The 14,584-nt window shown below is 41.7% G+C and overlaps 2 protein-coding genes and 1 long non-coding RNA gene across 3 annotated transcripts; 2 read left to right on the top strand and 1 right to left on the bottom strand.

Annotated features, from left to right (window-relative positions):
* The first annotated feature begins 1,184 nt into the window (after positions 1-1,184).
* gpt2 (glutamic pyruvate transaminase (alanine aminotransferase) 2) lies at positions 1,185-8,904 on the top strand. Its single transcript, XM_076024971.1, has 11 exons — positions 1,185-1,578; positions 2,104-2,193; positions 2,556-2,664; positions 3,028-3,161; positions 3,959-4,202; positions 4,295-4,374; positions 5,362-5,498; positions 6,135-6,309; positions 6,659-6,814; positions 6,970-7,082; positions 7,582-8,904. Exons 1-11 carry the CDS (start codon positions 1,285-1,287, stop codon positions 7,736-7,738), a joined length of 1,689 nt encoding a protein of 562 aa, XP_075881086.1. The 5' UTR covers positions 1,185-1,284; the 3' UTR covers positions 7,739-8,904.
* A 418-nt stretch (positions 8,905-9,322) lies between these two features.
* mtfmt (mitochondrial methionyl-tRNA formyltransferase) lies at positions 9,323-13,069 on the top strand. The gene is made up of 9 exons (XM_076024996.1): positions 9,323-9,676; positions 9,949-10,146; positions 10,653-10,775; positions 10,860-10,962; positions 11,054-11,129; positions 11,211-11,302; positions 11,388-11,466; positions 12,034-12,107; positions 12,556-13,069. The coding sequence occupies exons 1-9, from the start codon at positions 9,471-9,473 to the stop codon at positions 12,706-12,708; spliced, it is 1,104 nt and encodes a 367-aa protein (XP_075881111.1). The 5' UTR covers positions 9,323-9,470; the 3' UTR covers positions 12,709-13,069.
* Positions 13,070-13,086: 17 nt separating this feature from the next.
* Positions 13,087-14,492, bottom strand: LOC142887410 (uncharacterized). Its single transcript, XR_012926536.1, has 3 exons — positions 14,095-14,492; positions 13,303-13,446; positions 13,087-13,142 (listed from the first exon to the last, which is right to left on the bottom strand). It is a non-coding gene; the product is annotated as an uncharacterized LOC142887410 (long non-coding RNA).
* Between the last annotated feature and the right edge of the window lie 92 nt (positions 14,493-14,584).

Below are 14,584 nucleotides of genomic sequence, written 5' to 3' on the forward strand. Positions count from 1 at the left end.
TTAAGTGTTTTAATGGCATTTCGAGATCATATGAGATGAATGATTGGAAGACATTGCAAGCTTTCGTCATGATGCAGGAAAAGAAAAATCAGATACTTGTTCAGACTAAATATTTTAAAAATCACATTTTCACAGACAACTTTTATCCAGTCAGATACTGTACGCTCGTCAATCTTCTTTTGATGGGGTTGTAGCAAATATAGAGCAGCATTTATCTATGTTGAGTATTTAAATAAAACAAATTAACTGAATAAAGATATTATCCACAAAAACAATGTGTTATTTTTTTCTGTGAAAAAGAAGTGTTGTATGATGTGTGTTCTAAGTCTATAAAACACTTCAAGCTTAATATAACCTGGGATACTACAGGTCACAAAACTATACGATACTTGAGTTGCTGTTGATTTTTTTTTTTTTTTTTTTTTTTTGCAACGTGTTGATTTTAAGCATTTTTAGACATTAAGTACGTAACAGTGACAATAAAAACAGACACAAGACCATGCAGGGATTCTATGTTAAACAAATTATAAACACCCAATTAGAATTCTAAATCCCAGCGAACGCAAAGGTCTGATTTTGAACAATCTTAGCTTTGTTTTCGACGGTACACGCATGCGTAGACGCACATGTATGTATACAATCTGATATATGACGTCTATACACGCGTGGTCTCGCCCAGTGGGGCGGCGATGGGGGAGAGGAGGGGCGTGCGGTGGCAAGTGCTCATGGGAGGAGTGATGGTGGGAGTTCCGGCTCTCCTCAGAGAACCGACTCTTCTGAGTCGGTTCACTAAGAAGAGCCGGCTCTTTCGGCTCCCAAACGGCTCCTCAGGTTTTGTTTTGTTTAACTTATTTTGTTTATTTATTTTTTTATATATACCAAATTAGGTGAAACATATATATGCATGTGTCTATATAGATATGTACACACACACACACACACACACACACACACACACACACACACACACACACACACACACACATACACACGTATGTATGTATAGAGAGGGAAATAAAAATAAAGCATTTGATGGGTATAAAAGGGAAAAAAAGATGTTTACATCCGCGGGGGGGATGAAATCAATCGCTCCCACTCAGGAATCAGGAGCCGCCGGCTCTCCTCGTTCGTTCACTGTAAAGAGCCGGCTCTTCGAAACAGTTCATTTGCGAACGACTCATCACATCATCACAGAGGGGAGAAAGGAGGAGGCGAGGAAGACTCGAGGTTTGCCGGCGGCCCAAGAAGCGGCGCTACCGAACCGACTCTCTCAGCCGAGCAGCCATGCACCGTCTCACCCGCATGGTCGCTGACCACCACGTCCCCCTGCGAACGGAAGCGCTCTGCTCGGCGCTGCTGCGGCAGCTGTTCCCCGGCGAGCGGCTCAGCTGCGGCGGCGGCTCCAAGCGCTTCAGCCACACCGCCGAGGCCACCGCGGAGGCGCGGCAACCGGCGGCGAGGATGCGGGAGAAGACCCTGACCATGGCCACCCTCAACCCGCAGGTGAAGGCGGTGGAGTACGCCGTGCGGGGACCCATCGTCATCAAGGCCGGGGACATCGAGAAGAGGCTGCGGCAGGTTGGAGCCCACCGACCCCGACGGGGCTGCTTAGCTCCACTTGTTGTGACACAGATCATTCGTTGTGTGTGTGTGTGTGTGTGTGTGTGTGTGTGTGTGTGTGTGTGCGTGCGTGTGTGTGTGCGCGCGCGCAGAGCAGGTGCAGCGGACGTCTCCATAGCTACGACACATTTTTTTGACAATACAATCTTAACAATTGAACAGTTGGCCAATGAAAAGACGCGTTAAATCCCACAATGTATAACCGCTAACGATGACATTTAAAGCGACACACATCTTGCATCATTCTCTTGCGCGCGCATCACCGGCTCCTCGCGCTCACACGGTTGAGCGCGAGCTTCTTCTCATTGAGTCATTGCCAACCGACGCTACAATACATGCATATGTACTGTATACGCTGTCGTTTTCTGTTGTAACACGCCGTGGTTTAAATTTAACGTCGTTGACGTATTCTATGTTTTCTTTTTTTACCCCTTGTTACGTCACGATATGTCCCCTCTGCCCCCCCCCCCCAATCCCCAACAGGGACTGAAAAAGCCTTTCTCTGAGGTCATTAAGGCCAATATTGGCGACGCCCACGCCATGGGCCAGCAGCCAATCACGTTCGTGCGTCAGGTGAGGAAAGAAAATACTATATATTATGGATCTCAGTGCGGTGAGTTTTTACTTTGTAAAGGCCACGTCAAGTATTAAAACTAAAGGTTTAAAAATGAATTTCTGCACAGATAGCTTATGTAAAAGATGCTTCTTAAACAATGAAATTATGGCTATTGCTATAAATAAATAGATAGATTGATAGATAGATAGTTAGATAGATAGATTGATATAAATATGTATGTGCACATATAATATGTAGCTCTCTTTCCACTACTTTTCATGTGCACAGCAACAGACGATCAGACACCAGGTTGAATATTTCAGCTCCTTTCACTTCTCTTTCTTGTAATCTGGTTCTTCTTGCAATCATCCTCTTGCAGGTGGTGGCTCTCTGTTGTTTCCCAGATCTTCTGGACAGTCCAGCTTTCCCCGACGACGCCAAACAACGAGCGCGTCGTATCCTCCAGGACTGCGGGGGGCACAGTCTAGGTTTGTGTGCGCACGAGTGTGGCCGCGTGACGTGATGGTAGTGGTACCCAACCACTCGTAGGTTGTCAAGGTCTGAGCCGCGGGCTCTGAAACTGGTGTCACGGGACAATGATTTAATTGGATATGCGCAATAAAGACTTGAAGGCTGAATTCTAAGACAAAATGTCAATTTGGTCCCCAGGTAGACACAAGTTGACAGACTTTAAAGACACATTCCAGAGCTGATGTAACTTCAGGGTGGACCTGCCTTTTTTTTTTTTTTTTTAATTCTGTATGAAAATGATGAAATATATAAATAATGATGTGTATAAATGATGAAAACTTTGTTAGCTGCTGAAGCTCGTTTGTGTTTTTTCTATCCAGGCTCCTACAGCGCCAGCCAGGGAGTGGACTGTGTTCGCCAGGACATTGCTGACTACATCACGCGAAGGGATGAGGGTGTCCCCTCTGACTGGAACAACGTCTACCTCACCACAGGTGCCAGCGACGGCATCATGGTACAAGCAGCTGCGTTGCGTTCTTTGCTCGATGGCCTTTTGCCGTCGATGCTCACGGCCACGACGCAGCGGAGGCGGGGAGTCAGCTGGCTTTACCGTGCCTGGCTGATTCACCTATGTTTCTTAGTCGCAATGGAGATTCATAGTACACAATGAGAGTGCTTTGTACTTTTCAATTTCTTTTTATTACTTTCTTTAAGGAGAAGTCTAGAACAGTGTTTTGAACCTTTTTTTCAGCCACGGCACATTTTTTTTACATTGAAATAAAAATCTAATGGCAAACCCCCAACCAAATATAACAAATTCAGCCTAATAATGACAATATAGTCTTTTAATTTATTTATACTCAATCAGTGTGAAACGTGGGCCTGTTTAGATTTACACAAATCTGATATCCAGGCACGAATTGAGGGAGGAGAATAGGCTTACGTTCCTTGTTATTATTAATTTTTTTTTTGAGCAATTAAGTGTAAAAATTCACTTAATTGGTCTAAAAATAATAATAAATTATATTTATAATAAGTAATCCATTGTTTGGTTCTTTAAAATGAATGTGAGCCTATTTTCCTCTTTTCCTATTTTCCTCCTTCCTAAATATCAGCTCTGTGCGCATCTAAACGGGCCCAGGTTTCACACTGAGCGAGTGACTATATTGTAATTATGAAGCTAAAAGGTGTCATTTCATAATACTTTTGTTTGGTTGGTGTGTTTTGTTTTTTTTGGTGTAAAATAAAATGGTTGAAAACCACTGCTCCAGAATCCATGAAAAGTCTACAGGTATTGTCTGCTGTTTTCAGAGCATCTTGAAGCTGCTGGTGTCCGGCAAGGGCAGGTCTAGGACGGGCGTGATGATTCCCATCCCTCAGTACCCACTCTACTCTGCAGCCATCTCCGAGTTGGAGGGCGTGCATATCAACTACTACTTGGACGAGGCCAATTGCTGGGCGCTGGACATCGAGGAGCTGCAGCGAGCTTACCTGACGGCCAAGCAGCACTGCCAGCCGAGAGTCCTGTGCATCATCAACCCTGGAAACCCCACCGGTACTGATGTTGGATGTGTTCTGTGCTGCCAAACATTTTAATTTTTATGTGGGTGAATATTGAAATACAGCGTTTGATGTCCTGTGCTCTAGGTCAGGTGCAGAGTAAGAAGTGCATAGAGGAGGTGCTGCACTTTGCCTATGAGGAGAACCTCTTCGTCATGGCGGATGAGGTAAATTCTGCTGTCGACTTTCAATCTAATTTAGCTGGAGTGTCCTACTCAAATTTACAACTTGGACAAAGTTGTGGGGCCAACATCGATATTTATTGAAAAAAATCTTCCTCCAGATAGAACAGTAAACCTTTTCATATTGACCCCCTTCTGATTCAAATTTAAACAGTAACCCTTTTCCACGGGCTAATAATACATTTAAAAGTAAAATAACAACAATAAACCACTTAAGTGATAATAATATCCTTCAATGAATGTCCTGTTCTGATTGAGCTGAGCTTTCTGGGATTTGTAGTATTAGCAGTACATTTGTAGTATACAGCGGGTCAGCTCTAATAGTGATTTTGTATTGCCTCGTGGGCCAGAGTTTGACGCCTATGTTTTAAACAGTGCAACCCAGAGGCTCTAATGTTGTGCGCTTTGAGTCACGTTTGTAAAGGTGAAACACTGTCACAAGTCGACATCAGCTTTGACTTACTGTCGCTGTTTTTAAAAAGTACTATATCTTAGATAAAACCAGGGAACAATACAGTAAAGCCTGCTGCAGCCGAATGCATATGCAACTTGGTCAGGTGTATCACATTCAAAGTATGCAGTACATCTACTGAGCTTGTTGTGTAATGGAAATCTGACCCGCTTTCTAATTTGGACCTGCAGTATCTGTGCAGCTCTCCAATTCAATGTGTGGCTTCAGATCTAGCAGAGCAACAGCTGTGTCTCATGTTGTTGCATGAAGAAACATTTTCACTCTGAACTCCCTCCTCAGACACCACGTATAGCTGCATTTCCATTACTCTTAGAACTGCGCTAAACTAAATATCGCAATAAAAACTGGTAATGGAAACACCTAAACTTGGGAAAACCTCTCAAATATGGCTAAAAGGTTTTTACGCTTTCATGAGGTGCTTTCATGGAAACACTTTTTTTGCATTTACACGTCAGCGCACCTCTCACACTGCCGTCTGCATGTGTGTTGTATTTTTACAGGTCTACCAAGACAACGTGTACTCGTCAGACTGTCAGTTCCACTCTTTCAAGAAGGTCCTGTATGAGATGGGCCCCGAGTACTTCAACAATGTGGAGCTCGCCTCCTTCCACTCCACCTCCAAGGGCTACACCGGAGAGTGAGTATCTGCACTCGACACACACTCAGCTCCTTGCCGAGTTGTGTTTCGTACGCGCTATTATGCTGTCTCTACTTTCTACACTTTGAGTCAGGATGTATTTTGGATAATCAGACCCCCTGGTTCTCATCTTCCTCAGTGTATGAGTCTCTTTCAACTCATCAAATGCGTGGTTTTGAACCTGATACACGTCCCTTATTTCTTCCATGGCTGTTTTAGCAGCGCTTTACCTCAGAGGTCTGTGTCTCAGTCATCAGTAGTGAAGAAGAATGCGTAGACCTGCTAGATCAGGGCAGGGCAACTTTTTGACTTGGTGGGCCACAGTGGGTTAGAATTTGACAAAGGGGGCCGGAGCAGGAGCAGATGGATGGAGTGTTTTGGTGGCCCACCACAAAAAATAAATCATGGGATATGTAGAGAACCTGTGCTTTACTGTCCATTGAAAATAATCACAAGCAAAGTTAGAACAAAATATCTTTCTTTGAAGCCCTACGGTATTTAGTTCTTCACTGAAATGACTCTTAAAACACTGAAAAAATGGATGAAACCTGACTCACTCAGGCTCCATCGCTCTGCAGCACTCTCCCGCAGAGTCTCTTTTAACAGTGTCCCTGTTGTGCCACCCTGTGTCACTAGGTGTGGATTCCGCGGAGGATACATGGAGGTGTTGAACATGGACTCCCAGGTGAAGGCACAGCTCATTAAACTTCTGTCTGTTCGCCTCTGCCCTCCCGTTTCTGGACAGGCAGCTATGGACGTCATTGTAAATCCTCCCAAAGAGCACGAGCCCTCTTACATCCAGTTTAGCAAGGTGGGTTTGAATACTGTTGGTGGCAAAATTTTATTTTATTTTTTTAAATTTGGAACAAATGGGAATGATTTAGGACCATGTATATATATGTGTGTATTATATACACACACACAAATGTGTGTGTGTGTGTGTGTGTGTGTGTGTGTGTGTGTGTGTGTGTGTGTGTGTGTGTGTGTGCAAGGAAAACGTCACTTTTGGGTCAACACACCAGTTGAGAAACGCCAATTTAAGAAATAGGAAAAATTAATGATCTTGTTGATCTTGTTGGAAATGCTGCGTGAGACAAATGTATCATCAGTTTATTTTCATGTTTATCCCTCCGTGTGTTTGGGGTTATTTTGACCCTCAGGAGAAGAGCTCTGTTCTGGACGCCCTGGCTCACAAAGCCAAGCTGACGGAGGAAATCTTGAACTCGGTGCCAGGCATCAAGTGCAATCCCGTCCAAGGAGCTATGTACGCTTTTCCTCAGATCTTCATTCCACCACGAGCAATCCAGGAAGCTCAGGTCTGCAACCTATTCCTTCACCAGCGACTTGTTTATATTTCCTGTTTTCCTCCTTTGTCCACCAGCTGTGCAGCACCAAATAATAATAATAGTAATTTGAGGATAATTTGGCGGCTCAAGTCGCCACAACTTCATCTGTGTCTATGTTTTTGCAGTCCTTGTCCATGGCACCAGATATGCTGTACTGCCTCAAACTGCTGGAGGAAACTGGGATCTGTGTAGTCCCAGGAAGTGGTTTTGGCCAGAGGGATGGAACCTATCACTTCAGGTTGGACATGCACTCATTCTCTGCTTTTATCACATAGATTTGTTTCAGCATAAATATGAATTTTTTTTTTAGCTGAAAATAAAATAAAATAGTGTTAAAATATAAACAATATCCTGATTTGTAATAAAAATTGTGTTCGCAATAATTCAACTTCTGTGGAAAAAGCCATATTTGACATGTGGTTTTTCTACAAATAAAAGCCCACATGTCAATGGCATGTGGGCTTGAACTCACATGCCAAAGAGCTCATTGAAGTAGTGGGGAGACAGCAGTTCCACACATCACTTCTTGTGTTTTCTCCTCATTTAAATGTGCAAATTCTGCTGTTTCAAATATTACAAATTCAACATATGTTCTGCATCCTTATTTAAGTACTAAATGCGCGTTTCATGTGCAAGTAAAAATTCCCATTCCTGGTGATTGTAGGCATCCAATCTATGTGTTGTAATAATCACAAGTTTCAACAAGAATTCATTGAAATTGTTTTCTTATCTCCTAGAATGACCATTCTTCCGAGCCCTGAGAAGCTCAAGGACCTCCTCAAAAAAGTCAAGGAATTCCACCTGAAATTCCTGGAGGATTATTCACAACCAGAACCTCAAATGAAGAGAAGCAGCCAAGAACAACACAGGGAAACGTCCAAGCAACCAGAGTGATGGTTCCTTGACAGAATCCATTCAAAATGTGTTATTTTAAAGTGACAGCTTGTGTAATGTTGATCTGGCCTCGGGTTTACTCTCTTTATGAAGGACTAACGTTACTGAAATGTGCGTATTCACTGCGGATGATATTTAAAGAGGCAAAGGACAACTTTATACATTTGACTGAAATTTAAATTAGGTTGTGTAGCCACCAAAGGAAACACACACATTTTAACTTTTGTCTAAAACACTACTATGTTGTCATTGATCTGCACTTTGACAATGAATTCTCTTTTTTTCTTCCCAAAAATCCTTTAATGCTTTGCCAAGGACCTCATTCCCACAAAGAGCTGGGTGCCTCTCTAAATGTCTCTGTGAAAGTGTTGCCACAAAAAACTTTCATCTTTTAGTGTTGCCTTATTTATTATAAGTAATGTACAGATTGCTATGGATATTTGGGCAAATACTTTTTTGTAAACCTTTTCCTTGACTGGATTTGCATTGAAATGTGAAATGCAGTGGAAAAACAATGAAAATATGAAGTGCAACCTTTAAAAAAACAAAAAAAAAAAACAAAACGAGCTCCAACTCCAACCTTAAAATTCAAGTACACGTTGTTGCTTTTTTTCAATTCAATTAAATTATTGCCCTGCGATGAACTGGCGACTTGTCAAGGGTGTCAATGCCTTCGCCCTAAGACAGCTGGGATAGGCTCCAGCAGACCCCCGTGACCCTGAGCTCGGGACTAAGCGGGTATGGAAAATGAATGAATTAAATTATTTAACAGCTTCAAGCAAAGAAAGAAATAGAGATGAGACATTTCCAAACTCATATCCAGGTCATTAGATGAACCTGAATTTTATCTTAAATCTACCCTCCTAATTTTACAAACACTTTACAGTTAAAAATGACTGTCATACATCGTATAATAATTAGCCGGCTAATCCATATCAGAAGCTACTCTAAGAAACTGCAAACTAACCAAATAATGTGCCCCTTTTTTTATATTAACTGTAATCGAAGAAAGGGAAACTCAAATAACAAAAATATTCACTCAGCCTATTCGTGATGTTTGGCAGAGTTGAGCTGTGAAAATTAATATTTGAATAGGGCTGGTGAGACAGGTGGTTTGAACAAGTGCATTTGTAAATATGTGAATAAAAACGGTTGGCAGATCTAAATCTGGTCTTAATTGCTTATGTTGTGTTGTTTGTGTAACACATGAATAATTGTAAATCATGGAAAATGGTTGAAGAATGGTTTATTTTTCAACCATTTTTCAATCATTTTTCAACATTGATTCAACGCTGATTCAACCATTTTTCAACGTTGTTGTTGCCTCAATAGAAAGAGCAGGGTGAGAGAGGAGCCAAGGGACCACGTTTGGGTGCTTCCCTTAGGTGAGAGGCAGTTATTTAGGGCCGGGTATCAAGTTCAGTACTTTTTTTGTGACATCGAAAAATGTCTAGTCGTTCATTACCAAATTTCAATATCAATGGGTTAACCTCACCAACGTCCATAATTCAGTAAGCATGTCTCTCTTCGGCCTAGCAGTTGCGCTAGTGAGTCCTTCTTCGACAACATCCAAACCGGCGAAGAAGAAACCGTGACCGGAAGTGTCTGCGGAAAACATGGCGGCGCCCGTTACTCACACTTTCGGGACGAGTCTGAGGAGAGTTTAGATACAAATAAAATTGTGAACATTGACCGCTATGACAAGTATTAATTGGAACAGAAGCGTATCACGATGTTGACGAAGGGCAAGACAGCTGTGGCGTCTTTGCGTCTCCTCCACCTCCTCCAACACTGTTGTGTGCAGCCCTTGAGGAGGAGAAGCTGTGTTTTCGGGTTGCAGCGACGGCTGTGCACCTCCTCTGGACCTCCCTGGAGGCTCCTGTTCTTCGGTTCGGATCAGTTTGCTGTGGAATCTCTGAAGCTTCTCGCGTCCAGCAGGTATGGCTCCAGGAAACGGCATAAATGTATGTTTTCTTTGAAGAAATCCCTGTAATTCTACAGCTAGAATAGGCATTTTGAATGGAATTAAAACGCTTGAGAGATTCCATTTTGCAGAGTGACTTTTTAACTAAACGGTGTACATCCCTGAGCCAAATGTGTTTTTTTTTTTAGTTTTTTTTTTTTAATTAATTAAAGCAGTTTTTGTTGAAGGGTCGTCTAGAATGCAGGGCATTGTTGCATGAAATCTGATGTTTGTTTCCTGTTTGTAGGAACGCCAATGATGGGATTGTGAAAACGCTTGAAGTTGTAACTCTGTCAAGTGATGTTCCGGTGCAGAGGTTTGCCCAACACAACCACCTACCCGTTCATAGTTGGCCCCCTAATAACGTGGATGGACAGTTTGATGTCGGAGTGGTCGTGTCCTTCGGTTGCTTACTACCTGAGAGGTTGATCAACAAGTTCCCATAGTAAGTACTGGTTCACGGCAGTGACATATTAAAAGCTGGTCTGTATTTCGAGACCAAAAAGAAAAACAAGCAAGCAAAATCATTAACGTCATAGCTTTGCTGTTGTACAGTTTCAAAAATCTCACGCGAACTACTCAAGGTGAGCTTTAAAGCCTGTAGTTTGCTTTTACAACAAGGCACCAAACAGCAGCAATACATGCTTATACTGAAATTGTTTTTGAAGAGGCTCGCTAAGCTTTTGGTCTATGCTGTACAGTTTGCTGGTGAAACAATGGGTTGACCTTGAAAATAATGTTGTTTTTGAAACGCTGAATAAAACATGTGACATGTTCACCATAAATTTATTTAAAAGACTGAAATTTGATGTTAATATTATATAAATGGGCAGCTGAGCAATTTATGAAATTAACATAGAATCAGCCTGAAGAGCCTGAAGATAAATTCCAGAATAATTCTATCAAATACCTCATAAATACAGATGGTAAATGCAATGTTTACCTGTACAGCGGGATACTCAACGTTCACCCCAGCCTGCTACCACGGTGGAGAGGTCCTGCACCTATTTTTCACACCATCTTGCATGGAGACACTGAGACAGGAGTCAGTATCATGCAGATCCGTCCTCATAGGTAATTGAAAACATTGCATTCTCCTCTCTGTTATTTATGTTGTCACTGTAAATACTTATACAACAAAATTCTCGCCCATCTCAGGTTTGACGTGGGTCCCATTCTCAGTCAGGTGCTTCATCAGGTCCCTGAAAACTGTACTGCTGATGAACTTGGAGCGGCCCTGGCCGCCAAGGGAGCACACTTGGTAAGCATCTTTTTTCTTTTTTCTTTTCAAAGATGTTCTCTTTGAATGTCGCCATGCATCTTAGTGACTGGGTTTCTGGTCTGGATTGCAGCTGCTCAATACGTTAGCAACGCTTCCAGAGGTACGAACACGAAAAAGAGAGCAAAGACAAATGGGTGCAACTTTTGGTAAGTACCCTCATCATGGTCTTACATAGTCTTACAAAATATATGGAATTGTCTAACTCAGACATATTTTTTATTTATAAGCTCCTAAAATTAACTCGTCAATGAGCTGGATGGTGTGGGAGGAGCAGACTTGTGACCAAATAGATCGATTGTATCGTGCCATTGGGTCCCGGGTAATAAAGATTCCCAAAGTTGAGTTGATTCAGTGCTGGACTCCCGTGGGTATATTATTGATGATCCATCTTTTTTTCCCATCAGATACCTTTGAAAACCACATGGATGGGCAGGACATTAAAACTTCTGGATTTTGTCGGAAAATGTCACATTTCATTATCAGGTATGTTTGTTCATGTACGGTGTAAGGTGTTAGACATTAACGTGCTCAAAGCACCTGCACTAGCTTCATACTTCCCTGGTTTTCAAATGTTGGTGACTTATTTGCACATTTTGTGCTCAAGTGAGATAAGTACCGTTTTATTTATCAAATCACAGTTTTGGTTGATGTTTTTGTTCTTCTTAACAGGTGGTGTATGGTGTAATTGCAATTAAAATTAGTTGTGGCGTTGATATGAGTAGCTTCTGGCTTCAAATCCTTGTTATGATGACAAGTGAACAAGACTGTCAAATATACTGTTTTGTATTAAAGAACATTAGCATTGGAAAAATTAAGTAAAAGCAAAATCTTTTTAACTATCCAGTTTTGCATTTTCAGGTTGTTTTGTGTTGCATTTCATATGAAGGGTTTTCACAGTCATTCATCGTCATATGTGACAAAGTGGTCTATGTGTAATATACTTTAATTTTCTTGTGCTTATGTATTTATATATCATTTTAGAGCATTATATATTAGTCTTGTCTTGCCTCTTCCACTAGAAGTCACGTCCAACACACATTTTGTTTGCAGGTCAAAGTGGGAAACCAGTTCCTGGGTCAGTGAGCTACCAGAAGCACACCAACACTCTGGCTGTGTGTTGCAAGGTCTGAACCACCTTTTTTTTTTTTAGCAACTATTCCTCTTTATCCCGTCCATATTTACTGAATTTACATGACGGAAGTGACACTGATTGTTTACAAAATTTTAAAAAAACCGCACATCGGCATGATCAGACAAAATAGTCTTTTAAAGTCACAAACACATGAAAGGTGCATTAAAATTAAGGTTTGATAGATTTTCCTGCCAAATGTTCTCAACCATGACTAATGTAACAATACTTCACTGCTGCATTGAAGTTACTGTCAGAAAACAATGGAAAGTGGCCACATGCTGTCTTCTGCATAAATCTTTTATTCACTTTTGTGTGAAGTAAGAAACTATGAAAAAATGCCAAGAAGACAAGACTGTCTTCTCAAATGTAAAAAAAAAAAAAAAAAAAAAAAAGTGAAATTGATCCTGTGGCTTCAACTTTGGGTTTGTTTGCTTTTGCAGGATGGCTGGGTGGGCTTCAATGCAGTGCTTCTGAAAAAAAGACTTACAGCAGCTGACTTCTACAATGGCTACCTTCATCAGAGAACTGAAAGTCTGTTTGTCAGTCAAAAACGGATAGAAGCACATCCAGTGAGAGAGAACTCAATATTGTGATGAAATGATGAAAAACCTTTTAGCTGATATTCAACCTCTATTTTCCAAAACATTTTACAGTGTGATAATGGGATGCAATGATTTGCAAACCTCATAAACACCCTGTTGCCAATAGAAAGAAATCACATGTCAAGTAATCAAACTGAGTTTGCTTGTTAATTTATTTTAGTTTTATTTTTGATTTTACAAGCGACCTCCTTGTTTTGGAATTGGGGTTGGAGATATTGCAGATATGATATGAACTGTCGTGAATATTTTATTCTTGTCTGTTTTAAGACATATGAATACACAGTATATTTACTGTATCAATGTATTTATTATGTATAATTGCATTGAATAAATGTCTTGGGATGAGTTGTAATTCTATCACATCATATCCACATGAACTGATAGCTGTTACATTTAGCCGCTGCTTACTCCCTCCTGGCCTTCAGCTCGCCTTTTCGCTTCTCCTCCATACCACAAAAATAAGCTATCTCAGCTAGATTGTCCCCACAGAAAATGGAACAAAGTACTTGTCCGTCCGTGGTCTTGCCTTTCCTTTAACCATGTCCCTTAAATTCTAACCCACGTTGACTCCCTCAAGCTCAGCACCCATCCAGCTTGCACATGGTGAGGATGTTGTAATTGTGAGGTCATCCATGAAACCACTCATCCCCAGTTGTCCAGCTCCACGATCCGTCATTGTTCCTCTGATTTCCTCTTTTTGCTGCCCTGATGGTACGGAGTTTCATAGCCCTGGCGGACAAGCGGAAAAAAGCTAGAAAGATTATACTAAATTTATCAAAAGTTATTTCCATTTTAAAAGATTATTTTTCCATAGTGAAAAATTCTCAATACAAAAAATGCCAAAGATTTGAGTTGTGAAATCCAACTTTCCCTTTTCAGAATTTTGTACGCATAATTTCATCAGTATTTCTTCAGTCTTTGTCAGCATTTTCATTACTTCTCATAAATGTAGGATATTCAGAGAAAAACTTGTAGATGCCATCACAGAAATGACATTAAACAAGTATGTCATGCACACGAGTGCAGGACTTTCATTTAATACAAAAAAGACCAAAGAATTAAGTAACTGAAATCCAACTTTCCCATTCCGAATTTTTGCATACTTAATTTCCTCATGCTTAACAGTCTTTATCAGTATTTTCTCCACTTATAGAAGCATATCCGTAAGGGGGGAACTATATATGGCATCACAGAAATGACGTGGAAAAATATGTAAGACGCACGAGTTTAGGAATTTCATTAGGGCAACGATTGTGTTTCTTTTTCTGCGGACCGTACCACGTTACACACCAATTCAGGGAACCGACAAACTTTAAACACTCGTTCAAAGTCAGCCCGCCGCCGTACAACACGTCCCACGAAACCCAGTTTCCGCACCCGAAAACACCGTTTCACCCGCACCCCTTTTAATTCTTGCGCAAACGCCGTCCTCCCGCTTCGCCAGTCGATCCCCTGCGCTCCGCAGCCTCCAACGGCACCCCCCCGGCCTACTGCCGAGTGGTAACGGTTCAGCTGGGGGGGGGGAGAGACTGCCATTTTACACTGACACTGGCTGACTGGCTTGCTGGGCTAGCTAGCTTAACATGTCCAAAGTGACAGACCGCAATTAATTCACATGTGTGGCCGTCGGCGTGTTTGCGCAAGTATCGCACAGCTAAGGTGACGTTGCGGGGGGGCGACGCCGTGAGCGGCAATTTGTCTTAAAGCACAAGTGGCCTTATAAACAGTGGCGTAAAAAAAAAAAACAAAACCAAACAAACACACACGGGTAAGTTGGTCGTTTTTTTGTAAGTTACCACAGCTATTGTAGCTAGCCACGGCAGGCTGGGGAGGGGAAACTAGTGAGACGGTGCGGGTTAGTTAGTGG

The sequence above is a fragment of the Nelusetta ayraudi genome, unplaced genomic scaffold (genome assembly GCF_046127955.1).
Source record: "Nelusetta ayraudi isolate G7.1 ecotype Tasmania unplaced genomic scaffold, CSIRO-AGI_Nayr_v1 ptg000002l, whole genome shotgun sequence".
NCBI lineage: Eukaryota > Metazoa > Chordata > Actinopteri > Tetraodontiformes > Monacanthidae > Nelusetta > Nelusetta ayraudi.

Excerpts from the sequence above, each read along its gene's own strand:
- gpt2 (XM_076024971.1), top strand. The coding sequence starts at position 1,285 with ATGCACCGTCTCACCCGCATGGTCGCTGACCACCACGTCCCCCTGCGA. Across the intron at positions 4,203-4,294 it reads CAACCCTGGAAACCCCACCG|GTCAGGTGCAGAGTAAGAAG; the intron begins GTACTGATGTTG and ends CCTGTGCTCTAG. Across the intron at positions 4,375-5,361 it reads TCTTCGTCATGGCGGATGAG|GTCTACCAAGACAACGTGTA; the intron begins GTAAATTCTGCT and ends GTATTTTTACAG.
- mtfmt (XM_076024996.1), top strand. The coding sequence starts at position 9,471 with ATGTTGACGAAGGGCAAGACAGCTGTGGCGTCTTTGCGTCTCCTCCAC. Across the intron at positions 10,963-11,053 it reads CCGCCAAGGGAGCACACTTG|CTGCTCAATACGTTAGCAAC; the intron begins GTAAGCATCTTT and ends TCTGGATTGCAG. Across the intron at positions 11,130-11,210 it reads ACAAATGGGTGCAACTTTTG|CTCCTAAAATTAACTCGTCA; the intron begins GTAAGTACCCTC and ends TTTATTTATAAG.